The 27018-nt window shown below is 43.4% G+C and overlaps 1 protein-coding gene across 1 annotated transcript; it reads left to right on the top strand.

The window, feature by feature from the left end:
* Positions 1 to 8830: 8830 nt before the first annotated feature.
* Positions 8831 to 13566, top strand: LOC140068706 (C-reactive protein-like). Its single transcript, XM_072114100.1, has 4 exons — positions 8831 to 8901; positions 11461 to 11527; positions 12252 to 12371; positions 12900 to 13566. The coding sequence occupies exons 2-4, from the start codon at positions 11464 to 11466 to the stop codon at positions 13511 to 13513; spliced, it is 798 nt and encodes a 265-aa protein (XP_071970201.1). The 5' UTR covers positions 8831 to 8901; positions 11461 to 11463; the 3' UTR covers positions 13514 to 13566.
* Positions 13567 to 27018: the final 13452 nt, after the last annotated feature.

Genomic DNA, 27018 nt, shown 5'->3' with positions numbered 1-27018 from the left:
TAAGGCATTGTCCTTTGTTGTGGCGATGCTTTTTTGTCTTATTTTATGTTTTCTAGTAATTACTGTTGGTGGCTCTTTTACTTTCAATGGGGGCTGCAGCTGCAGTGGGACCTTCAGGCCACTAGAGGGAGACAGAGCATCCCACATCTGGCTGACCATTGTGGGTCCTGTGTCTATTTTTTGGGGTCCTGTATCAAGGCAATGAGGGGTTTACACGTCCATTCATTCATGTAGTTCTCGTAAAGGTAGCCTTGCCCTACATCATAATGGGACCCCTCTCTCTAGTCTGCAGATAGTCTCTGCATCTATCAGATATATCCTATAGATATAGCAATCGTAGCTGAGTTGGGATTAGAATTCCCCCACGCTCTATGTGGTGGGGTGTATAAAATAGGACACCCCCTTATCTTACAATGTATATTATATCAGGGATCACATTTGTGGAAAGAAAAGCGCTCATAATATTCAAATCTGATAACCAGCCACAAGATGGCGCCATCCTCCTCATCTCAGCAAAAGAGATTCCCAAAAATCATTGCATGGATGTAAAGATGTCATCTATATTATACATCTCTCGTATTACATACAGCAGAGAATCCATTAGCAGATATAATACACTCACCGGCCACTTTATTAGGTACACCATGCTAGTAACGGGTTGGACCCCCTTTTGCCTTCAGAACTGCCTCAATTCTTCGTGGCATAGATACAACAAGGTGCTGGAAGCTCCTCAGAGATTTTGGTCCATATTGACATGATGGCATCACACAGTTGCCGCAGATTTGTCGGCTGCACATCCATGATGCGAGTCTCCCGTTCCACCACATCCCAAAGATGCTCTATTGGATTGAGATCTGGTGACTGTGGAGGCCATTTGAGTCCAGTGACCTCATTGTCATGTTCAAGAAACCAGTCTGAGATGATTCCAGCTTTATGACATGGCGCATTATCCTGCTGAAAGTAGCCATCAGATGTTGGGTACATTGTGCTCATAAAGGGATGGACATGGTCAGCAGCAATACTCAGGTAGGCTGTGGCGTTGTACCAAGGGGCCCAAAGACACCATGACACCACCACCACCAGCCTGAGCCGCTGATACAAGGCAGGATGGATCCATGCTTTCATGTTGTTGACGCCAAATTCTGACCCTACCATCCGAATGTCGCAGCAGAAATCAACGATGAGCTTGTGCAAATTTCGATGCACTTGTGCAAATTGTAGCCTCAGTTTCCTGTTCTTAGCTGAAAGTAGTGGCACCCGGTGTGGTCTTCTGCTGCTGTAGCCCATCTGCCTCAAAGTGTGACGTACTGTGCGTTCAGAGATGCTCTTCTGCCTACCTTGGTTGTAACGGGTGGCGATTTAAGTCACTGTTGCCTTTCTATCAGCTCGAACCAGTCTGCCCATTCTCCTCTGACCTCTGGCATCAACAAGGCATTTCCGCCCACAGAACTGCCGCTCACTGGATGTTTTTTCTTTTTCGGACCATTCTCTGTAAACCCTAGAGATGGTTGTGCGTGAAAATCCCAGTAGATCAGCAGTTTCTGAAATACTCAGACCAGCCCTTCTGGCACCAACAACCGTGCCACGTTCAAAGGCCACAAATCACCTTTCTTCCCCATACTGATGCTCGGTTTGAACTGCAGGAGATTGTCTTGACCATGTGTACATGCCTAAATGCACTGAGTTGCCGCCATGTAATTGGCTGATTAAAAATGAAGTGTTAATTGGACAGTTGGACAGGTGCACCTAATAAAGTGGCCGGTGAGTGTATAATCTCAGCCTTTCAGTAATATACTGCAGGAGAGCTATGTGTGGTCCCTGACCTTAAAGGGAACTTGTCATAAGCATGTCCAATTAGAACGGAGCAAAGCCTTTATTTTTATCCCTGTTGAAATTAGGTTTCTGGTACATCCTCTCCCATAGATTGTCATTACATCACTACTGACAATAGATGATGTCACAGCTTATCTCCTCCTCCCTGTACAATGTCCTCTATATAGATAACACTGACCCATCATTACATCACTACTGACAATAGATGATGTCACAGCTTATCTCCTCCCCCTCCCTGTACAATGTCCTCTATATAGATAACACTGACCCATCATTACATCACTACTGACAATAGATGATGTCACAGCTTATCTCCTCCTCCTCCTCCCTGTACAATGACCTCTATATAGATAACACTGACCCATCATTACATCTCTACTGACAATAGATGATGTCACAGCTTATCTCCTCCCCCTCTCTGTACAATGTCCTCTATATAGATAACACTGACCCATCATTACATCACTACTGACAATAGATGATGTCACAGCTTATCTCCTCCCCCTCCCTGTACAATGTCCTCTATATAGATAACACTGACCCATCATTACATCACTACTGACAATAGATGATGTCACAGCTTATCTCCTCCCCTTCCCTGTACAATGACCTCTTTATAGAGCACCTCCCCGCATTGTCCCTGGCTGCCCCACTTTGTCCCGCCTCCTACTGGTCCCATACATTAAAAGAGGATTGACAAGGGACACAAGGGAGAGCAGAGGAAGAGAGGGGCCACAATGTGAGGAGGAGAGGGGAGTGAGTAGGAGTACAGAACGCTTGGGAATTATAAGTATGGGTAGACAAATACAAGTGGGAAACCAAATGCAAGCATAATTGGTTTCACAAGGGCTAGGCTCACAATCCAGAGCCCCCTCTAAACTTAACCCACTCTAAGGAACCAAACCCAAAAAAAGGAAGTGTGCATAGTTGTAAAATACAATACCTTCATTGGTAATTAATATAAAAAATACACAAAATAGAAAAATACAAATATAGCATTGGTGTTTCCGATAATACATGCATATACCCCAATACCCAACCAGGAGACCACAAATTTATAGTTACAAAGTTAATAATATGTTGAAGCCAGCTATATCCAAATATATAAAGGGCAATGTTTTTAGCCAAGTGTTTTCTAACTGGCTAAAAACATATAGGTATATACCTTAATAAAGTCTCAGATTTGTATCTTTCCCATATATCTTACCAGTGGTGGGAATGACGGACTCTCCGAAAATGCTATTTGTCAGGTTTGATCTCTTGCTACGGCCTGTGGATCCTGTGTGAAATCACAAAAGTTCTTCAGATTTGAAATAAAGAATATTTTTATGAAATGTTGTGTTGATGTTTGCACTTTTCCATGTTTATATCAGTATTTTAAAATAGTAAAATCATGCAGCTTTCCCTTGTCTTACACATGTTTGAATGTAGAGGTAATGGGGATGGATGATCACGGTGATTGATGAATATTGGACCCCTGTCTTGTCACTCTCGTTAGGCAAATTGAGTTGGATGTTCTGAGACGGAAACGTATGGTTGGTATATGAATTTTCTACAGCTATTTTGACGTCCAAAAGCACAAAATTAACCATTAAAGTTCTCTTTTTTAGGTTAATTTGTATCCATATGGCATGTGTTTTTTTCACAGATCTTTATAAATTATATATTTAGGACTGATATAGGGAAAAAGTTCTGTTCTTGCAGAATAGGGAATACAAAGCGAGACATTGCCCTCTAGGGCAGTCCAACGTGTAATATTATACCATCACCGCACCTCAGGTGGGTGGTTACCTTTGTAATTCTTGTTAGATCATCATAAAAATTATCCCTTGGAATAGCTGACCAACGGTCGACAGACTAGACGTGCTCGGTCGAAACATAGTTTCATAGTTTATACAGTTGAAAAAAGACACTTGTCCATCAAGTTCAACCAAGGAAGCGAAGGGATTGCATGAGGAAGAGATTTATGGGAAACAATTCTATATAACATAACCATCAATGTTATTTAGGTGTAAAAAGGCATCTAGGCTAGAGATGAGCGAGCACTAAAATGCTCGAGTGCTCGTTATTCAAGACAAACTTTTCCAGATGCTCGAGTGCTCGTTTCGAATAACGAGCCCCATCGAAGTCAATGGGAGACTCGAGCATTTTTCAAAGGGACCACGGTTCGGGAATAAAATGTTTTATTTAGTTGAAAAAGAATGTCTTCTGATAAGTTAGCAGATGTATGCAAACATCTGCAATCTATTCTTCACTGTTCCGCGCGTATATTATCTCCCGACAAGTTAGCAGATGTGAAGAACAGTGAAGAATAGAATAAAAACAGTGAACACAGGATCATTTAAGTGAAAAACGCAGTGAAAAACACAGTGAAGAATAGATTGCAGATGTTCGGCACATCTGCTTATTTGTCGGAATCCGTGCTGCTGCTCCCCGGTGTCTCCGTGCTGCTGCTCCCCAGTGTCTCCGTGCTGCTGCTCCCCAGTGTCTCCGTGCTGCTGCTCCCCGGTGTCTCCGTGCTGCTGCTCCCCGGTGTCTCCGTGCTGCTGCTCCCCGGTGTCTCCGTGCTGCTGCTCCCCGGTGTCTCCGTGCTGCTGCTCCCCGGTGTCTCCGTACTGCTGCTCCCCGGTGTCTCCGTGCTGCCCCGATGTCTCCGTTCTGCCCCTGCCCGGATGTCTCCGTGCTGCCTGATGTCTCTGTGCTGCCCCAGTGTCTCCGTTCTGCCCCTGCCCAATGTCTCCGTGCTGCTCGATGTCTCCGTGCTGCCCGATGTCTCCGCGCTGCCCCAGGGTCTCCGTGCTGCCCCGGTGTCTCCGTTCTGCCCCTGCCCCGATGTCTCCGTGCTGCCCGATGTCTCTGTGCTGCCCCACTCTCTTCGTTCTACCCCTGCCCGATGTCTCTGTGCTGCCCGATGTCTCCGTGCTGCCCCAGTGTCTCCGTTCTGCCCCTGCCCCGATGTCTCCGTGCTGCCCCAGTGTCTCCGTGCTGCCCGATGTCTCTGTGCTGCCCCAGTGTCTCCGTTCTGCCCCTGCCCCGATGTCTCCGTGCTGCCCGATGTCTCCGTGCTGCCCGATGTCTCCGTGCTGCCCCAGTGTCTCTGTGCTGCCCCTGTGTCTCCATTCTGCCCCTGCCCCGATGTCTCCGTGCTGCCCCAGTGTCTCCGTGCTGCCCGATGTCTCCGTGCTGCCCCAGTGTCTCCGTGCTGCCCCTGCCCCGATGTCTCCGTGCTGCTGTTCCCCCGATGTCTCAGTGCTGCTGCTCCCCGGTGTCTCTATGCTGCTGCTCCCCCGATGTCTCTGTGCTGCTGTTCCCCCGATGTCTCAGTGCTGCTGCTCCCCGGTGTCTCTATGCTGCTGTTCCCCCGATGTCTCTGTGCTGCTGTTCCCCCGATGTCTCTGTGCTGCTGCTCCCCGGTGTCTCCGTGCTGCTGCTCCCCGGTGTCTCTGTGCTGCTCCCCGGTGTCTCTGTGCTGCTCCCCGGTGTCTCCGTCCTGCTCACCGTGTTCTTCAATGTGTTCTTCACACATATATATTGTTCTTCACATAGTATTTTGTTCGCACCGTTCCGCGCGTATCTCCCGACAAGTAAGCAGATGTGCCGAACATCTGTAATCTATTCTTCACTGTGTTCTTCACTGTGTTTTTCATTTAAATGATCCTGTGTTCACTGTGTTCACTGTTTTTATTCTATTCTTCATTGTTCTTCACTGTGTTTTTTTAATTAAATGCTCGATCTCCAGCAGGGGAAATACTCGTCCGAGCAACGAGCCGTTTCGAGTACCTTAATACTCGAACGAGCATCAAGCTCGGACGAGTATACTCGCTCATTTCTAATCTAGACCCTTCTTGAAGCTCTCTGCTGTCCCTGCTGTGACCAGCGCCTGAGGCAGGCTACTCCACAGATTGACAGTTCTCATAGTAAAAAATCCCTGTCGCCTCTGGTGATTAAACCTTGTTTTCTCCAGACGGAGACAGTGCCCCCTTGTCTTTTGATTTGTTTTAATCTGGAACAACTTTCCACCATATTTTTTTTGGACCATGCATATATTTATATAAATTTATCATGTCCCCTCGTAGTCGTCTCTTTACCGGACTAAATAAATCAAGTTCTTTTAATCTTTCCTCATAACTGAGACATGTTTGGTTGGGATCAGGGTTGAGAGTGCCAGTGAATTGTGACCGGAACGGAGCCAGGGGATCGTAGTTCACCTCTAAAACGCGTCATCCTAATAAACTAACGTTAACCAAACGATCTTTTATGTGGACCCAACTAACATTTCCTACTATCTCTTATGGTCACATTTCACTGATGTTCTTGCAGAAGTCTTCTCAGCTGTACTGCAGCGACTCTGCTCCTTTCCTGACAAGCAGGACAAAAAGTTATTTCTATTGGCTGCTGTGGACAGAGGTTACTATACAGAGACCTGGCTCTAGGGAGAGTGACTGAGCATGAGTGTCCACCAGCACTCAGATCATTAAGTGGAGGATCTGAAATGTGATAGGGATCAGTAGAGTAACAAAGGGTTATCCATTATCACAACATTAAACATAACATTTACTTCTCTCGCTCATTTTGTACTAAAGCAGAATCAACAATGATATGTTTCAAGTTACACTGTTTGTAGAGGGTCATGTAATCTTTTGGAAGGCGCCCAGACTTAGGAGCAGGAGGACATGAGAAGTGTACATAGTGACAGAGCTGAGAGAGAAAGGACATGTACAGCCAATGTAATAGGACAGTAAAGAATATCCAATATAGATCTACAAATCATCTGTGAAAGGAGGGTTATGAGTACAAAGTTTCTCTTCTCATCTGGATTCATTTTGACAATGAGTTCCTTGATGTCCCACCATTATTACTCTACCTCATCAGTCCAAAGATCAGGAGGAAGCTAGATACTTCTACACAAAGGGAAACATTGCAACTACTGTCATAGTCCTGTATCCTAATACCCTGATCCCAGTAAAGTACTTTGTTGTAGCCCTGGTGCTTAGTACATGAGGCTAATGTCCTTAAGTTAAATCTCCTCGGAACCACCACTGATGATACCTTCTTTACTTTTTAAGCAATGGAGATATTTTTGTAATGGTTACTAGCCTAAGTATCGGCCCATTGTCATATTTTTAAAAAGTATTTGGTTGTCATTCAGCCTATGGGGCAAACATGGACATCAAACATGGACATCAACATAAATCCAGGTGAATCGTTTGCAGATAGAGGTTAGAAATCATCACACAGACAAATTGGACCAAGACCACTGCTGATACTGTAGTGAACAAGAAACCATATTGCTCAAGCACCTTAACCTTTTTTGCTAAGGCACCTATAATCTTATTGCTCAGGCACCTACAACCTAATTGCTCAGGCACCTACAACCTTATTGCTCAGGCTCCCATGAGCAATAAGGTTATAGGTGCCAGGGCAATTAGGTTATGGTAGCCTGAGCTATAACATTATGGGAGCCTAAGCAATAATGTTTTGGGAGCCTGAGCAATAAGGTTGTAGGTGCCTGAGCAATTAGGTTGTAGGTGCCTGAGCAATAAGATTGTAGGTGCCTTAGCAAAAAAGGTTAAGGTGCTTGAGCAATAACCTTATAGGAGCCTGAGCAACACTTTTTGGGAGCCTGAGCAATAATGTTAGTGGAGCCTGAGCAAAAGGTTATGAGAGCCTGAGCATTAAGGTTTTTGGAGTCTGAGCAATAAGGTTATAGGTGCCTGAGCAATAAGGTTATAGGTGCCTTAGCAATAAGGCTATGAGAGCTTGAGCAATAAGGTTATAGGAGCCTCAGCAAAAAGGTTATGGGAGCCTTAGCTAAAAGGTTATGGAGCCTTAGCAAAAAGGTTAAAACTGTCCAAGCAATAAGGTTATAGGTGCCTGAGCAATAGTTATGTGCGGCTGAGAAGGCTCTCCAAACCTAATTGTCCTGGCACCTATAACCTTATTACTCATGCTCCCATAACACTGGTTGGAGGTGCCTGAGCAATAAGATTATGGGTGCCTGAGCAATAAGGTTATAGGTGCTTGAGCAATAAGGTTATGGGAGCATAAGCAATAAGATAATGGGAGTACCTTTCTCAGGCTCCTACAACCCTGGGTTGTGGGCTGATTAGAATGAAGGATCTTTAGATGCTACTGATTTTAGAAGCCAGCTGCTGCTGCGGGCACCAAGTAGAGAAGAGATCTGGTAGACGAAGGTAAGTGCTAGTGCTGCCATTACCTACTGTTACTGCAAATGGTAATTCATGTTTTACACTACTGTATATGCATGCTTAATCTCCTTTTTGTCCAAGACCTAAGTTTACATGAACAAGTTCTCAATGGTTTGTCACATCCATCACTTCTATAGATTGGACATCAATATAGATGTGTGCATTGTCAGCATTCAGGTGTTTGGATATTGTGTTTTGGGAGAAGATGGGACCACATGGGGCAGATTTTCTTACCCATCCCTGCGCGATCCCCGAGGTGGGTTCCCCTATGAGAGTGCACTCTGCCAAGATTCACTACGAGCGTGCGCCCGATACCCTGCATGTGTCGCTTCCCCGCACAGCTCCAACGGAGTTCACCTTCTTCTTCCCGGTGCATGTAAGTGCTTGGCTTGCGACACAATTTAAATGTTAAATCCTGTGCATAGTCCTAATCAGTTGGATCGTTCGAAGGCCCACCCGCCCCAATTTGTGTCACATGAAAGCCGGCGCTGATGCACCAAAATCTGATCGCGTGTGCCAAAATCCCCAGTTGAATACGGCGCAAATCGTCAGAATATCCAACGATAGTGCAGTCCGCGGACCCTCAGTAAATGAGCCCCATAGTGTCTATTTTTCTTCTATATATTCAGATTTATAATAGGAGAAGTTTGTGCTCTCTCTCATTCACCGCATGTACTTTACTGAAGGTGTGACTATTCTCCGGAAAATAAACATCAAAGCTAAAATAAATAATCTCAAGATCTTTCTTCATACAAGTCCTTATTCCCATATAGAGGGAAGCACACACTGCTACACATTCCTATCCGGACTATACAGGCGAGCAGAGCAACTTCTTTCCACACTTTGGAGATATTTTGAGGTATGAATTTAAAGCCACTGGAATTTAAAATATGAGAACATTGTGGAATTAGACCTTCTTTTTGCTGGGGGAAGCTTGGCTGCCTATAAAGTTTAGCGATTTTGTCAGACTTCTGTTCAGAAGCTGCTGTTCTCTAAGGGTGGAGTAGTCTTAGGGGACCATTAGGATTGTAGATATATATATATATATATATATATATGTAGACCATTACTATAAGCCACTCATCATAGTTGGGTGGCCTAGTAAAGAACTTGCATTGTGGTGCAGCAGCTTCATCTTCCACCCGATATCCTGAATGTGTCGCTTCCCCGCTCCGGTCCGACAGAGTTCACCATCTCTTTTGTGATGCATCTTTAACATAGGACGCACGACACAATCTAAAAGTTAAATACGGCGCTCAGTCCGAATAAGTCGGACCGACCAATGGCACGCTCCCTAATATGTGTTGCATGGAGGCCAGCGCAGCTGTGCCACAAAAGGCTCGAGGGCACCACAATCCTGCACTTCTTAAATACCTGTGAAAGCCGTTTTAGCCAACAAAAAAGGTGCACAGTCCGACTAAAGTGCAGGGCGGAACCATTAGTAAATGAGACCCACTGGGGGTCATTTACTAAGGGCCCGATTCGCGTTTTCCCGACGTGTTACCTGAATATTTCCGATTTGCGCCGATTTTTGTTGAATTGCCCCTGGATTTTGACGCACGCGATCGGATTGTGGTGCATCGGCACCGGCATGCACTTGACGGAAATCGGGGGGCGTGGGCCGAACGAAAGCCCGACGGATTCGGAAAAACCGCCACATTTTTTAAAAAAAAGTGTCGCTGGACACACGCTTACCTTCACCCAGCAATGGATCGTGAACTCCGGCGGACCTCGGCGGAGTTCAGCGCAGCAGCGCCACCTGGTGGACGTTGGAGGAACTGCCTTAGTAAATCGCCGGAAGACCCGAATCCACCGCAGAGAACGCACCACTGGATCGCGAATGGACCGGGTAAGTAAATCTGCCCCATTGTTTTCTTGTAACAGAGACATCATATCCGATTCATCATTGCCCTACCTTTATCAGTGGTGAGAATCAATGTCCTCCATGGTCCCTCCATCCCTTTAGTGTCTGACTTAGTGTGATGTTGGGTTTTCAAGTGTTGGCCTATGTATTCCCAACAGGCTGCAGTTATTTTGTTTTCCATAGGAGTCTAAGTAATCGAAAGGTGATGGTTTCCATGTTAAAAGTGTTTTGGAACCTCATCTTCTACCGTTTTCTAAAGTTTTGTGGTGCAGCACATTGATGTGATGAGTGTAGGTGCTCCATAGAAAGCCCTTTAAGTGGTGAAGGAGTAACATCAAGCATCAAAGTTGTGTATACCAAACACAGAGAAGGGTCTTCAACATTAGTCACCTTAAAAGAGCCTTCTCGATACACTAATCTAGTTTTGGCAAACCTCAACCATTACATTAAAGGTGTTCCTATTTTATCCTCGAGTCATAGTTTATAGACAGTGTGGACTGGTTTTCCTTGGATTCAGCAGAGGAAAGTATTCTAACAGCCCACCTAGGACATATCAAAAATGTATTCTACTTATGGTTCTTTTCTACTTGAGCTTTGGGACCCTGTAAGAAAACAGATATTGCCTCTGAGCCTGGGCCAACCATAGCATTAGCTGGTTCCCTGTTGGACCTGTGTGACACATTTTGGGGATCTAAGAGATCGAAAGATTACGTTTTCAACTGAAGTCCTGAATAGTTTTACGGTTAACATCTGGCAAATTAAAGACCACGGGGACTTAAGAGATTGTAGCTAATAGATGATTCTAAAAAAATATTAACATGAAAGTCATAGTGAGCTCAGTAGTGGCTCTGATATTTTGTGCACCCACACAGCAAAACAAGCCTTGGGCAATGTGGTCACGGAAGAGACATTAGCGTGAGAATTCTAGAACTGGTTGTGAACCTATGTTGGTTCCTGAAGACCCCTTGAGATATTATGACAGCTGTGATGGGTGTTTTTAGAGGGGAGCGATAGAGTATTAGGTAACAGGAAGCTTCTCCCTGTACTCCGTGCTTCCATCCTAGGATTATCTCTATTAGTGAATGTTTTTCTTCCCAAATTGGAGCTAGTAAAGGTATATCAACATATGCGAGGAAAGCACAATATCTTCATGCTCCCAAGGATCTCAAAGTTTAGGGTCATGATGAGGAACATGGAGACTTCAAGAGCTCCATGTTCAACTTAATTCCACTGGAAGAGGTCCTACCTTTCCTAAGGAGATGAGACCTTGATTGCTCGTACATTTTATAATAGACTACTTCAGTAATCACAGTGATCCTTGATCGATCACAGATTATCCAGCTGTAGGATATTACAACTAAAACAAATTTAGAGAGGGCACCACCTTCTACACACATGGCTTTTATTTTAAGCTTTCTCGATAAAACGTTCCCCCAAATTTTGTTTAATTTGCAGAATTGTTAAGCTTTATTCAGTAAAGTTTGAAATATAATTGAAATGTAAATGAAACCACCAGTTATAAATGATAATCGTATTATCATTTTACATCCACAGACAATGGACGCTGTGATGATCGTTCTACTGGGTTTTGCAAGTTTTTCTGGTATCTTGGGTCAGACAGGTGGGTTGCAATTTATGTTCTGTAATGGTCAAGTAAAGACTGTACATAGAGAGGAAGAAGGATGAAGAAACGGTCCAACTTTTGGTGGTTCATACCTCCACTTTCTTGTTTAGGAGATATGGGGAGCCTCACCTTAAGATTAGAGAAGAGAGGACCCGACCTCCCGATTTACTTACCCGGTCCATTCGCGATCCAGTGGCGCGTTCTCTGCGGTGGATTCGGGTCCGGCCGGGATTTATTAAGGTAGTTCCTCCGCCGTCCACCAGGTGGCGCTGCTGCGCTGAAAGGCATCGGAACGCACTGGAGTTCACCGAGCCAGGCTGAGTGAAGGTAAGTGCAAGCTCCGCAACAGATTTTTTGTTTTAAATGCAGCAGTTTTTCCGAATCCGTTGGGTTTTCGTTTGGCCCCCCCGATTTCCGTCACGTGCATGCCAGCGCCGATGCGCCACAATCCGATCGCGTGCGCCAAAATCCCGGGGCAATTCAGGGGAAATTGGCGCAAATTGGAAATATTCGGATAACACGTCGGGAAAACGCGAATCGGGCCCTTAGTAAATGACCCCCATTGTGTCCTCTCATCTCTACTTAAGATGTCTCACTTTCCCTTTTATTTTTTATGGTATTTGTGCACATATTTGTATTGTTATGGTCTAATACTATGTATAATACTAATACTTTGGGGCACATTTACTTACCCGGTCCTGTCACGATCTCCGATCCGAAGATGAAGATGAAGATGAAGATGAAGTCCGGCGTGATTCACCAAGATCGTGCTCCCTAGATCCTGCATGTGTCGCTTTTCCGCTGAGGTCCGCCGGAGTTCACCTTCTTCTTCCCTGTGTATGTGAGTGCATGTCTGGCGACACAATTTGAGATGTTAAATCCCACACATTGTCCTAATCCCACGCGTTGGATTGTCTGACGCCCCCCCGATTTGTGTCGCATGAAAGCCAGCGCTGATACGTCAAAATCCGATCATGAGTGCCAAAACCCCAGTTAAATGCAGCACAAAACGGAAAAATAGGGGAATCCCGACAGAAATGCGTTCCGCGTACCCTTAGTAAATGTGCCCCTATGTATCCATTGTCGGGCCAATGGGAATTTCTACATAATGTTAGATGCTAGACCAAACATCTAGTCATAGTAGTAGATGTAGTAGTCATAGGAACAATTGGAGATTGTTACATAAACAATTTAAGAAGATGGTAACTTGGAGAAAGTTGACAGAGGTCAAGCAATATAGCAACTTTCTCTTCCTCCGAACTTATAAGCCCATAGACTCAACAAGATCCTTGGTGAAGTTGTCTTCTGTCTTAGCACTGACATGTCATGTCTTGTATTAACCTCAGTGATTAATTTATTTCCAATACAGATATGGCTTGCAAGTCATTCATCTTCTCCAAGAACTTCAGCTTCCCTGCAGAACTCACCTATGAAGGGAGAGGAGACAAACTTTCCAAGTTCACCGTCTGCCTGACGTCTTGCACTAATATGACGGAGAGCGTCATGTTCAGCGTGTTGAGCGCTCTACACTATGACTACTTCTATGTCATCCTTGGTGGAGGTTCTGATGCCAACACTGGGCTGATCTGGATCGAAGGACGAAGAGTGGACATTAATTTTCCCAATGATGACATTAGGCCAAGGAGAAGCATCTGTCTGAGTTGGGATTCTTCTAGTGCCAAGCTAGTGCTTTGGGTCAATGGAGAGATAAGGGAGAATAAAGAGTTTGAAAAACGAGGAATTCAGTACCTTGATCCTAGGATTTTTATTGGACCAGGACAAATTTTCCTTGGTGGTAAACCAATGTTAGATGTGGGGGAAGTGACAGATGTCCACGTGTGGGACAGAGTGTTGAAACCTCGTGAGGTGAAGGATTATTATAAGAAGAAAGGAAAGGTTGGTAATGTAATTAACTGGAGGGCTTTAAAATATGACAGGGCCGAAGGGGATTTCATTATTGGTCCTTTTCAGTGTAAATCTTAAACCTGTTGTGTTTTTCCAAAAATCTGATTAATAAAGCAGTGTCAGATGGACAATTATGTGATCACTATTCTGGATGAATTCAGTGTATGGTACATTCCTCTTAGTCTTAGACTATGATGTGAATACGCTCCCTAATATCTATATTCCCCAGGGGGTCGGATTAAGTTTGGTGGGGGCCCCTGGGTGCAAAATCTGGTGGAAGCCCCCACTGAATATAGCCCAGACAGGGTACACAGTTAACATTCATGTAATATGCAGGGTCCCCACTTCATACTTGAAGAGACTCTACTATTAAAATTAACTCACCCAACATAAATACTTCATTAAAAACTTTGATTAAAATGCATTGCCCTGATCCCTAAATGGGTCCTTTCCATGGCTGCAATGTAAAAAAATCAGTTTGTAATCAGGACCGTAGATGACATCATCCTGGTCACATGACATGAAGGGCGGAAAACTCAGAAGAGGCCTGTGACATGGGGAGAAGTAGTTGGGAGGGGCCAGCCGAGCAGGACACGCCCCCTTGGATGCCAGGGACTATTACATAAAGTTGATTTATGGGGACGTAAGGTAAACAATTTTTAGCTAAACAAAGGGTGTCAGTTAGTTAATAGGGCTCTATGGGAACCTGTCACTAGTTATGTATGTGAAAAATTTGGTGACAGGTTCTTTTTTTTAGCCCCAATGGAGCAGAAACAAAATAACTAAATCTACTCACCTCCCACGTCTTCTCTGGTGTCCTCGCATCTTCATGTGGAAGAAGCAGGTGTGTGATGCCATCACTGTGCTTCTGCATCTTAAAGAGGCCGGACTGTAGGGGTGTGTATTATACCCCTCTGCCGGTGATGGCTGCATAATCCTATAGATGCGCAAGTATGTGATTACATACCGAAACTGGCTCATAATTGGAGCTGTTGTTGCCCCAGAATGGTACCCGGTACTGGTTCTCCAAGAGCGCCAATGATAATCTGGCCCTGGCTGCTGTGCATAACTCCCAGACAGTCCCTTTAGGAGTAAGTGGTGTGGCCCTGGAGCCATCCCAATAATCTGGCCATGATCCCGTATGTCGTAAATCCATCCAGAATAAGACAAAATTTCAAATGAACCGACGTGTGGGGTTAATAGGAAGCAAACACCTACCGGCAAAACACGTGATCGGTGTCACGGTTGACCCCTCGATCGCCACCGGCAAAGCTGCGGCACCGCCACACTGGCTTAGGTCTACGCTCATCGTGACTTTATAGAGGAGCGGCAATCTGTTACTTATGTTAAATTGTAGAGCTTTTGATATAGGACCTGATGAAGGGAGCGGTGCGCCCCCGAAACGCGTTGGAATTTATTTAATCATATTAAGAATGAAAAGTTGGGTATATCAAGCAGCGCAGTACAGACCTGTTTTTCTTCTTCCACTTATCAGTTACCATGACAGCCCCGGGTCATATAAAGACCCAAAGCTGTATCAATTTAACCAATTTATTACAATGTGTGATTTGCACATTGTAACAAATGAGGTGAAAAATCCCCTTATACTGCTATACTGTAGAATGGCAGTAAATGGTAGGGTCAATCAGATAGCCTAGGGTTAAAGTACCTTAGGGGGTCTGAAAAATAGTAAAAAAAAATGAAATTAAAAAACGCTAAAAATTATTATCACCCCCCTTTCCCTAGAACTAATATAAATATAATAAACTGTAAAAATCATGAACATGTTAGGTATCGCCGCTTGCAAAATGTCTGATCTATCAAAATATAATATTGGTTATTCTGCCAAAAATTCTAATTTTTTTGACCGTTTTGCAAAAGGCCTTAAATTGTCACAGGGAGCGACGATCTTCACCAAGATGTACTACTACGTCACACATGGGTAAGGGGTTAAGCCCTTAACTGCGAGGCCCTTTTTTATTTTTACCTTTCCATTTTTTAATCCCCATCTTCAAAAATCTATAACATTTTTATTCTTCCATGTTAAGAGCTTGTTTTTTTTGCGTAACAAATTGCACTTCATAGAGACGGTATTTGATAATCCATGCCGTGTACTGGGAAGCGGGAAAAAATTATTCACTTTGCCATCTTCTGCCGCTAATAACTTTTTCATATTTCAGGGTACAGAGCTGTGGGTGGTGTCATTTTTGCGACTTTTGATGATGTTTTCAACACTTCTATTTTAGGACTATGTGGCCTTTTGTTCACTTTTTATAGAATTCTTTTATATTTTTCAAAATGACACTATTTTTCCGTTACGGGGTTAAATGCTGTGAAAAGATATTATTATATTTTGATACATTTTGGGAAGTGGCGATACCTAATGTGTTTATGATTTTTATTTATATTTATATCAGTTCTAGGGAAAGGGGGGTGATTTGAATTTTTTGGTTTCTATAATATAATTTTTTAAAAACTTTTTTATATATATATATAATTTTTTACTATATTTCAGACCCCCTAGGGTACTTTAACCCTAGGTTGTCTGATTGATCCTACCATCTACTGTCATACTACAGTATGGTAGTATATGGGGATTTTCCTCCAAATTGCACATTGTAATGAATAGGTTAAAAACCAGACAATCTTGGGTCTTCGGTGGACCCGAGGCTGTCACGGCAACCAATTGCTGTTCCAAGTGGTACACCGAAGTATGAAAAAATTATTAGCGCCAGAAGATGGCAAAATATTTTTTTTTGTACAGGAGGTTTTAATTTTTGTAAAGTATGAAAACATTATAAAACCTATACGAATGTGTTATCCCTGTGATGGCATCGACCCAAAGAATAAAGTAGAAATGTCATTTGGGGCGCACAGTGAAAGCCATAAAATCGAAGCCCACAAGAAAACGGCGCAAATGTGTTTTTCTTCCAATTTCACTGCATTTGGAATATTTTTGCAGCTTCCCAGTACATGATATGGAATATTAAATACCATCACTATGAAGTGAAATTTGTTACACAAAAAAACAAGCCCTCACACAGCTTTATGTGGAAAAATAAAAAAGTTACAGCTTTTTGAAGGTGGGGAGTGAAAAATGGAAAACGAAAAAATAAAAAAGAGCCTTGGCATTAATGGGTTAAAGGGGTTCTTCAGCTTTTATTTGATAACCTACCCTTAGGACAGGTCAACATCTGATTGATGGACTTCAGACAATCCGGACCCCTCTTAATCAGCTGACCACATAACTGCCGGTCGGCTCCTATGTAAGTGAATGTCAAATATTTTTAGTAAATTTTGAAGCAAATTCAATTCCTTCTTAGGGGAAATTGAAGACAGCATATTTTTTATTGAAACAGTAGATATTTTTGTTATATAGTCAATCTCTGAGTGCTCTGTGACTACAGGATCTCTTCCCATTTAACCCCTTATCACCGACACTAGTTTTCAGCTCAATGACCAGACTCGATTTTTCAAATCTGACATGTCTCATGATAATTGGTTATAACTTCGGAACACTTTAACATATCCGGGTGATTTTGAGAATGTTTTCTCGTGACACACTGTACTTCATGTTAGTTCTAAATTTAAGTGATACGTTTTGCTTTTCGTTCTGGAAAAAAGTGAAAATTTGGCAAAAGTTTCTAAAAATTCTTCATTTTCCAAGTTTGAAATGTTCTGCTTTCCAGACAGGAAATAAAACTACCCCAAAAGTTTGATAATTAACATTTACAGAATATCTGCTTTATGTTGGGATGATATTTTATGCTTACGGTCATTTTTCTACGATGTTATGAGGCGCAGAACTTTAGGTGCGATTTTTCTTATTTTCATGAAAATTGCTAAAACTCACATTTTGAGGGACAACTCAGCTTCCAAGTGACTTTGAAAGGCCTAAATAATAGTAAAACCCCATAAATTACCCCACTATAGAAAGTTTACCCCTCAACGTATGTAAAACAACTTCTATTAAGTCTATTAACCCTTTAAGTGTTTCACATGGGTTAAAACAGTATGGACCTGCAATTTAGAAACTTTAGTATTTTTGGGAAAATACATTCATTTAGGCCAAAACTGACAGTTTTATAATGAATAAAATGATGAAACGCACTGCAACGCTTGATGCCCAATTCCTCCCGAGTGTACTGATACCCCATATGTGGTGGTAAACTTCTGTACGGGCGCACGGCCGAGCATAGAATGAATGGAGGCGCAATTCACTGCAGATTTGTATTGTCACATTGTACGACCTATACATTTTTATTTTTTTTGGTAATGCGAACATATGAGGGCTTATTATTTGCGTGGTGAGATACATAGATATAGAGATGTATAGATATTTCATTTTGGGGGTCTATAGCTTATTCATGAGATTTTATTAACTTTTTCAAGGGTGACACAAACAAAATCATCAATTTTTATTTTGGATTTTTAGCATTTTTTCCCCCCGCTCACCGTAACGTAAAAATAATATTTTATCTTTATTCTCTGGTTCATTACGATTGCGGTGATTTCTCATTTATATCATTTTTCTTATCTTTGCTCAATTTTACTGAGCAAAACCAATATTGGAGAAAATCACATTGTTTTTACTATTGACAACTTTTTAGGGCCATAACTTTTGTATTTTTCTGTTGTCAGATCTGGTTGAGGGCTTATTTTTTGTGAAAAGAGTTGTTCTATTCAGTCGTATCATATTAGGGAACGTAACTTTTTTGATCACTTTTTAGAACATTTTTTGTGATGAAAAATTGTATATTACGGGAAGTTTTTCGTAGTTTTTTTTTTCGTCGTTCACCGAGCGGATTCAATATTGATTTAGATTTATTGTACAGATTAATACGGACGCGGTGATACCAAATATGTACATTTTTCGTGTGTTTTTGTGTTTTATATACTGTATTTGCATTATATGTGTAACTGGGGAGATTATGGGACTTTATTTAATTTATTTATTTAATTATTATTATAAAATGATTTAATCTTTTTTTTTTTACTTTCACTTATTTTCCACCTTTTGGCTTGAACAAGCGATCATCCGATCACTTATTCAAGCCTCTACACTGCAATACACTTACACTTGTATAGTGTAAGTAACTGAGCATGCCGCGCATGCTCAGTTACTTACAGCCGGGTCCTGCCAGGAAGGCAGAACCTGGCGAGAAGAGGAGCCGACAGCCCCGGGTCACTCGCCGGGGGCAGCGGCAGGAGGGATCGGATCCCCCCGGTAAGCACACCGGGGGGTCCGATCCACGGGGGACACACTTGCATGCTGCGGTCATGCTTGAACTCCCGGGATCTGAGTTTTTCCAATCCCGGTTGTTAGTGCCGGGTCTGGGCTGTGATATCACAGCCCGACACCAGCAATATACTGACCCGATGTCCCGAAATCTTCTCCTGACGCGGCGCCGTAGAAAGGCGTCGCGTCAGAAGAAGTACCCTTAATGACCGCCGTAGATTCACGATAGGGCGGTCATTAAGGGGTTAAACATTAAAAAAAATACTATTTTAGTAAATTCTGAGCATACATAATAGGGGTCTACATTTATGATCTCATCTATTGGATAGAAGAAGAATCTGCTGATGTGGAGGACCGGTCCTGTCTGACATTGCATAGTCAATAGATCAATATGAATGGGTATGGTGTAATACTTGAGTTCTCCTGTGGGGGTGCTGCAGGGAAATTACACACCAGCTGTTTACAGTCTCATCTCTAGGGATCTCATCATTTTATAATCAGGTTTTTTTTTGCTAAGGGAGTTGAGGTTATGAAAGGTGAAAAATTCTATAAATTGTTAATTTTAGGTAAAAATGAAAAAGAAAATTACTTTTTTTATAGAGTGAAGATGTATAAAATACTACAAGTAATGTGACGATATCTATACAGTAAAGCAGCATGTCTATACTACAAGGATCCATTACTGGTGACCCTGCCATCCTCTATACATCTGCATAAAGACGTGGGGACAAAGAAGAAATTCATTAAGAGATCTTTACACGTCCTGCTCGTGTTAAGACCTTAAGTACATAACATAAATCCTATGCGGAGCCTCCCCGGGGAGCTTAAGTGTCCTGCGGCCCCCACATGCAGCCCCCACAGGCAGCCTCCATCCTGCTCATTTCATGCCGGGGCCTTTGTCTGTCGCTGCAATGACTTGTTCAAGATGAATTAGAAAATAATGGCATCTCCCTGTGATGAATAATAGGAGACTCCCGGCGCCCCCCGAGGTTACATCACCCACAGATCTATAGGAGACCCCAGATCAGGGGCAAAATGTGATATCACTAAATATCCAAAATATCCCATATCTATCTATCTATCTATCTATCTATCTATCTATCTATCTATCTATCTCCTATCTATCTATCTATCTATCTATCTATCTATCTCCTATCTATCTATCTATCTATCTATCTATCTATCTATCTATCTATCTCATATCTATCTATCTATCTCCTATCTATCTATCTATCTCATATCTATCTATCTCATATCTATCTATCTATCTATCTCCTATCTATCTATCTATCTCATATCTATCTATCTCATATCTATCTATCTATCTATCTATCTATCTATCTATCTATCTATCTCATATCTATCTATCTATCTATCATCTATCTATTTATCTATCTCATATCTATCTATCTATCTATCTATCTATCTATCTCCTATCTATCTATCTATCTATCTATCTATCTATCTATCTATCTATCTATCTATCTATCTCATATCTATCTATCTCCTATCTATCTATCTATCTATCTATCTATCTATCTCCTATCTATCTATCTATCTATCTATCTTTCTTCTATCTCTTTCTCAATTTTAATATTTTAATTTCATAATATGTTAAAGGCAAAGAAAAAAAGAAAAGAACTTAATAATGCAATGATAGAAAAGACATGTGATGGTATCAGTGACAATGATCAGACTGTAGGAAAGTCACCAGAACCCACTGATTTCATGAGAACCGGCCAGCACCTATCACACATGTTCCTGCTCTATATATGAGGTAAACCAATGATGGCAAGAAGATGGACCTGACTAGGAAATGAGGTGAGTGGCGGCTCCTCTGTAGGGGGCACTTGTTGCAGGGAATAATGTAATTATCTCCTCATTGATCAGTCCTGGCGCAGACCTCAAGGGCAGATGACACAATAGGGAAGACGCGTGAGACCTTGGGGCATAGAATCTCTGTAAATCTATATAAAAGTATATATCATCCTGTGATGGAACATTTTTTATTTCAAAAGATTAAAAAAATCGGGGGGGGGGGGGGGGGGTGGGGAGGGGGCATGGCCGAGCGAAAACCCGACGGATTCGGAAAAACCGCCGCATTTAAAAAAAGAAATGTGTCGCTTGGGACGCGCTTACCTTCACTTGGTCCGGCCCGGTGAACTCCAGCGCGTTCAGATGCTTTTCAGCGCAGCAGCGCCACCTGGTGGACGGTGGAGGAACGACCTTGATGAATCCCGGACAGACCCGAATCCAGCGCAGAGAACGCACCACTGGATCGCGAACGGACCGGGTAAGTAAATCTGCCCCGATGTGTCTATGCCAAGGAGAAGCTTAACTGGATCAGCGGTTACGAGCACACCAATGGTCACAGTCTACGGCCCTGATGGAAATTACTGAGCATGATAAATATATATCCACAAATGTCGACCATTTTGCTCGTGTTTGTCCAATGGTGATTTTATGCAGGCCTAATCCTGGGCACTGTAAAAGATCACTTAAACAAGTATTCATCAACTTGCTATATGTTTTCTCTAAAGTGGACCATTGCTTACACGACTTCTCTTCACATCACAGTTTCCATATCGCAGAGATGATAAGGGTGGTAGATGCCTTTAGTAAAAGTTTTCTTTGTTAAGACTCTTCTATAAATAAAGGAGAAGTCCTACTAATACAGAAACAGCACTACTCATGTCCTTTGGTCGTGTCTGGTACTGCAGTCCAGGTCCTAAAGAGAGTAGAGAGTGGTTACAAAGAGTGTCTCTCTCTCTCTGGAGGACCTGTCCTCTTCTGCCTTAGGTTTCTTTCACATGAACTTGTGCTATCACTGGGCCGGGACCTGGGCATAACACAGGTTCGGCAGGAGAAGATGGTGTGTTGAGTGCTCACCATAGAGAGGCATGGCCCCAGGTGTAAACACGGGAAAAGAGAAAGCATGCTCTTTTTTCGACATGGTCGGTACGGTTAGGTGACACACATGTGTGGCCACCGTACCGCGCCAGACGCCACTGATATCCGTCCACAAACTGTGTGAGTGGATATGAGTTTGTGTACAAGAGGCCTTACACAGACAACCCATTGATGTGAGCAGATGTGTAATACTTCAATTTTCCTGCGGAGGCGCTGCAGGGTATTTCAGTATCTATTATTAGTTCCCAACAGAGGCACTTTATATACAATACATGAATAGATGTTCTGAGAGATGTTTCTGCTTCATTGTCCTGCATTAACGAGGGGACCTTGTACTTCCCCGCAGCCTATGTGTTCTCCTTGCTCAGGAATTCTCTAATTGTTAACATATGGTGACATGAAAGCCTTTCCTTTGCAAAAGGTGGCTCTCAGGGCATACACAGCGATGAGTACCCTGCCGTCAAGTCTCTGACATGTTGTCAATCATCTCTATTCAGACCCAAGGCCTTGAGTAGGAAATCCAGACCTGACAAGAGGAATGCAGATATCAGGAGCTTCAGAATATGTCTTGAGTTTTCTTATCTCCATAGAAAAATCCAGAAGGATCTGAGAATGATGTGTTATCTGTCTTGTCACTCCTATAATACACGTGATAGACGCCATTCCACTCACTTGTATGATACGACAGTCCCAAAAATAGTGGGGCAGATTTACTTACCCGGTCCGTTCGCGATCCAGCAGCGCGTTCTCTGCGGTGGATTCGGGTCCGGCCGGGATTCATCAAGGCAGTTCCTCCGCCGTCCACCAGGTGGCGCTGCTGCGCTGAAAAGCATCTCAAGTTCACCAAGCCGGACCAAGTGAAGGTAAGTGCGTCCCAAGCGACACTTTTATTGTTTTAAATGCGGCGGTTTTTCCGAATCCGTCTGGTTTTTTCGCTCGGCCACGCGTGCGCCAAAACCCCGGGGCAATACAGGGAAAATCGGCACAAATCAGAAATATTCGGGTAACACGTCGGGAAAACGCGAATCGAGCCCTTAGTAAATGACCCCCAATATTTAAAGCATCGCTGATGTCAACACAATGAGGCACAATTACTAAGGTTCCGCAGACCATGATTCTGTCGGGTTTCCCAAATATTTCCTTTTTGCGCCGAATTGCCCCGGGTTTTTGGCGCACCCGATCGGATTGTGGGGCATTAGCGCCGGCTTGCATGCAACACAAATCAGGGGGTGCGTGACATTGGACAACCCGACTGATTCGGACAAACCGCGAAATTTAAAAACGAAATTGTGTCGCAACATCAAGCACTTACAGCACCGGGAAGAGGAAGGTGAACTCCGGCGGACCTGAGCGGGGAAGCAACACATGCAGGAAATTGGACGCACAATCTTAGTGAAACGCGGCAGACCCAAATCCTCGTCGGACAACGCACAGCGGGGATCACGACGGGACGGGTAAGTAAATGTGCCCCTATGTCCTTTTATCTTCTATGGGATTCAGCTGCAATACCAGATACAAGAGTGTCTGTGTTTCTGGTGGAAGGTATCCGTCCTCTCCATTGCTTTCTGTAGTATCTATTAACCATAGGCTTTGGAAATTGTAACTCCTTCTTAAACACCATGCAATATTGTCAGCCAATCCCTAGCAACCATATTCTTAAGGCACCTCATCCGTCAGGAATGTGCCTGAGCAAATGGTTCCTAGTAGTGATGAGCGGACCCAATCAGGTTGAGGTTTCTGCCAGTTTAGCCTAAGCTTGAACAAAGGTTTGGTTGAGTACCTGAACCCAACCCTTTAAATGTCGCTGGCAAAGCTGGGGAATGATGATCCTAGGCAATGACAAGGCAATGGGGAGCAATTATCCTAGGAAAAATGGCAGCTTTCTCGTGGCATTTGTAGTTTTAACAACCGCGATCGGTGTGGGTAATAGCAATGGGTGATAAGAGCTGGTTGACGAACTTCTTTGTTAGGTGAGCTCCAACATCAAATATTTTGGCACAGACCGAACATTGCGGTTCGGGTCCCCTCATCACTAGTTCCACTAGTTCTTGACTTTCTGTATATTACTTCTGGATCAGTCCATTTCTTGACCTTGGTCTCTTTACCGACGTGAACCTGTTCTGCTTACCCTGCCTTGTTGTAACGTTAACCACATGTCCTGACCTCAGCTTATCCACAGGTTGTCCCTTCAGTGCTACACAGTAATGTTTTGGATCCCATACATGTCAGCCACCACTGAGATACTACTCCAGAGATGGCAAACTGGAGGTCCATATCCCTCAACGAGGGGAAAGGGTGAAAATCAGAAGATCACCTAAACTACATCCTTGGTACTAGGCCTAAACCCAAAACATTTCAATAACACGGTTGTTCTACATCTGCCGTATTACACATTCTCTAGTCTCATTCCTCTTCTTTAAGGCCTACTAATGCTAATTGTTGCACCATTAATAAGTCTCGAGTATTGAGGCGGTCATTGTTGACCCAGCTTGTTCCAATCTCTATTTGCGTCTTCCTAGAACAAGCCTCAATTGTACCGAAATCCAGGAAACAATTACAAGATGGCCTTACATGGGTCGTATGAGTGAGTGTAGCCTTCCTTTACAGGAACCTCATCCAGGCTTATATCTCATGACATAAGAAAGGAAACATAGGAAGAGCAAGTCTCCATACACACAACTCTGCATCCTCCCCATGGGTCATGTTGTTATGGCGATACTTATACCCCAGGAGCCCATTCCTATTGCTATTTACCCTCTTGGACGAAACGTTGGTAAATGTGGATTAACCAACCATGACACATTTCCTTTAAAGGAAACCTCCCACCTAGAATCTACTTACAGAAGTAGATCCAGGGGCATATTGTGTTGTGTTTTTTTTATAACTGGGTATCACTTCCTTTACACCAAAATTTATATGCTAATTTGTTGCAGAGGCCACGCGCCCCCATTAACCTCTGCAGAAAAGCCACCTTGTGCTTCCGTGCTGAAAGTGGAGCCGATCCTCTGAAGCCGGTGGAGAAACAGGACGCAGTCCGCATGTGCGCCTCTGACATCGTCTCCACTATCAGCAAGGAGGCGTCTCTGCAGGGATTACTGGGGGCATGTAATAGCCATAGCCCTGGAGCTCACAGGAGCTATGGTGACGCCCCTGTAGCCCCTGGATCAAATTAGTATATTAGTAAATACATTTTTGGGCACATCAAGGAGGCCATACCCAGTTATATGAAAAACACAATGGGGAACATTTACTTACCCTGCCCTGCGGAGTTCACGAAAGTGCATTGTCCAACGATCATGCACTGTGGCGCGATTCACTAAGATTGTGCGCCCGATATCCTGCATGTGCTTCCCCGCTCAGGTCCGCAGGAGTTCACCTTCTCCTTCCTGGTGCATGTAAGTACTTGATCTTGCCACACAATTTGAATGTTAAATCCTGCGCTCAGTCCGAATCAGTTGGATCGTCCGACGACCTGCCCCCCGATTTGTGTTGCATGAAAGCAGCGCAGGCGCGCCACATTTCAATCGCGTGCGACACAATCCCCAGTTAAATACCTGTCACAGCCGCGCAAATCTTGAAAATGTCCGAAAGACCAACGAATGTGCGTCCACCGACTCTTAGTAAATAAGCACCAATATCTACATCACAATGCACTGGGGAATCGGCCTCTTGATCTACTCATGTAAGGAGGTAAAAAGTGGTAGGTTTCCTTTAAGGGGTTCATACGGTGCCTCTTCAGCATTAGGATTAGGGTATATATGTTACATTGGTCCATCAGCTTCAAGTCATCCATTGGAACATCATCACAGGTGAATTTCACATGGTTTTCTAGGTCTGAAATATTGGGTATAGCTCATTAAAATCTCATGGATCAGGGTCAAAGAATTTCACATTGTTTTCAAGGTTTTAAATATTGGGAATAGCTCGATAATATCTCGTGGATAAGGGTCAGATCAGCCATCCAAGGTGGAAGCAGGGCTCCGGCGGGTGCCTTTTCTGTATGGTATGAAGTCATTTTGACTAGTCACATGGTCAGCTTGGATCTCACCCATTGACAAGTGAATGGAGCTGAGATGAAATAGCCAGGTAAGTACTAAAGAGGCTACAGCACAAGTCCTTCTGTCTCACTCAGAACTCAGATATTTACCATTAATACGTGAAGTCGGATCTGTGACGATCAGCGCTGAACCACTCAGGGGTCGTAGAGAGACGACACAATGACAGCACTAATATAAGAATAATAACTCCATTACGCACAGTGCACAGCGCCGGTACCTGCAGTCACATCAGTCCTTGTCCCTCGTGGGGCTCACAATCTAATTGTCTCCTCTCAGGCACCATTGTGTAATGGTGACACTTATTTATCCGTCTGAGAGTCGCGAATGATAAATGACTGTCACATGCTGGAGTATACCGGCTGGAGACCACCGGAGCTGTGCCAAAAATCCCCAATTTTTTTTCATTTATAGGGGAGTATTATATTAGTAGTATATTGGTATAATATTTCCTGCTTTTGGATTTCAAATATTTCTCAAATTTTTCTTCTAAATAATTAGCGTAAAAAAAAGTAAAAAAGAGCGAAAATAAATAATCAAGAAAGTAGTGGAGGCTTCTACTGATATAAAAGTACATGCTGTTTGATAACTTACCATTTCCCTGCTGCTCTGGAGTTGACACTTCCCTGATCCTGAACAGAAGTCTGCTCCAATGATAATGTGTTGACAGAACATGTGACCACTGCAGCCAATCCCAGCAGTCACTACTGCCAGTGATTGGCTCAAGCAATCACATGACTGATGAATGTGTAATCATTGGACTATACACAAATACATTTTCCAGGATTGGATAAGGAAAACATTGGGGCAGATTTACTTACCCGGTCCAGTCGCGATCCATCGGCGCGTTCTCCGACGTTGATTGGGGTTCTGCAGGTGTCGCTGCTACGCCGAGGTCCGCCGGTGTTCACCTTCTTCTTCCTGGTGCTTGTAAGTGCTGATCTTGCCACACAAATTCTTTTTTAAATTCTGCGGTTTTTCCGGATCCATCGGTTTTTCCAACGCCACGCCCCACAATTTCTGTCACGTGAAAGCCGGTGCCGATGCGCCACAATCCGATTGCGTGCGCCAAATTGCGGCAATTCGGCGCAAAACCAAAAAATTTGGGAACGCGATTCGGACCCTTAGTAAATGAGCCCCATTGACATTTAGCTATCTTGTAAGGTAGTCCCCAATAACATCTATCATGACATGATGCGGGTTGAAAACCAAGCTGCTATATCTATTCCAAAAGGTACAGATTCTTAAAGGAAACCTACCACTTGAAGTGGCAGGTTTCAGATGGAAATACCGGAGCTTATTTTTGTTAGTGTTTTAAACCGCTGTATCGCGGTATAAAACACTTTTTAAACTTTATAGCCGGCGCAGGCAGGTACGCG

Source organism: Engystomops pustulosus, chromosome 7, assembly GCF_040894005.1.
Source record: "Engystomops pustulosus chromosome 7, aEngPut4.maternal, whole genome shotgun sequence".
Lineage (NCBI taxonomy): Eukaryota > Metazoa > Chordata > Amphibia > Anura > Leptodactylidae > Engystomops > Engystomops pustulosus.
Note: the sequence above shows the minus strand (reverse complement) of the source record. Positions and strands in the feature narration are given on the sequence as shown.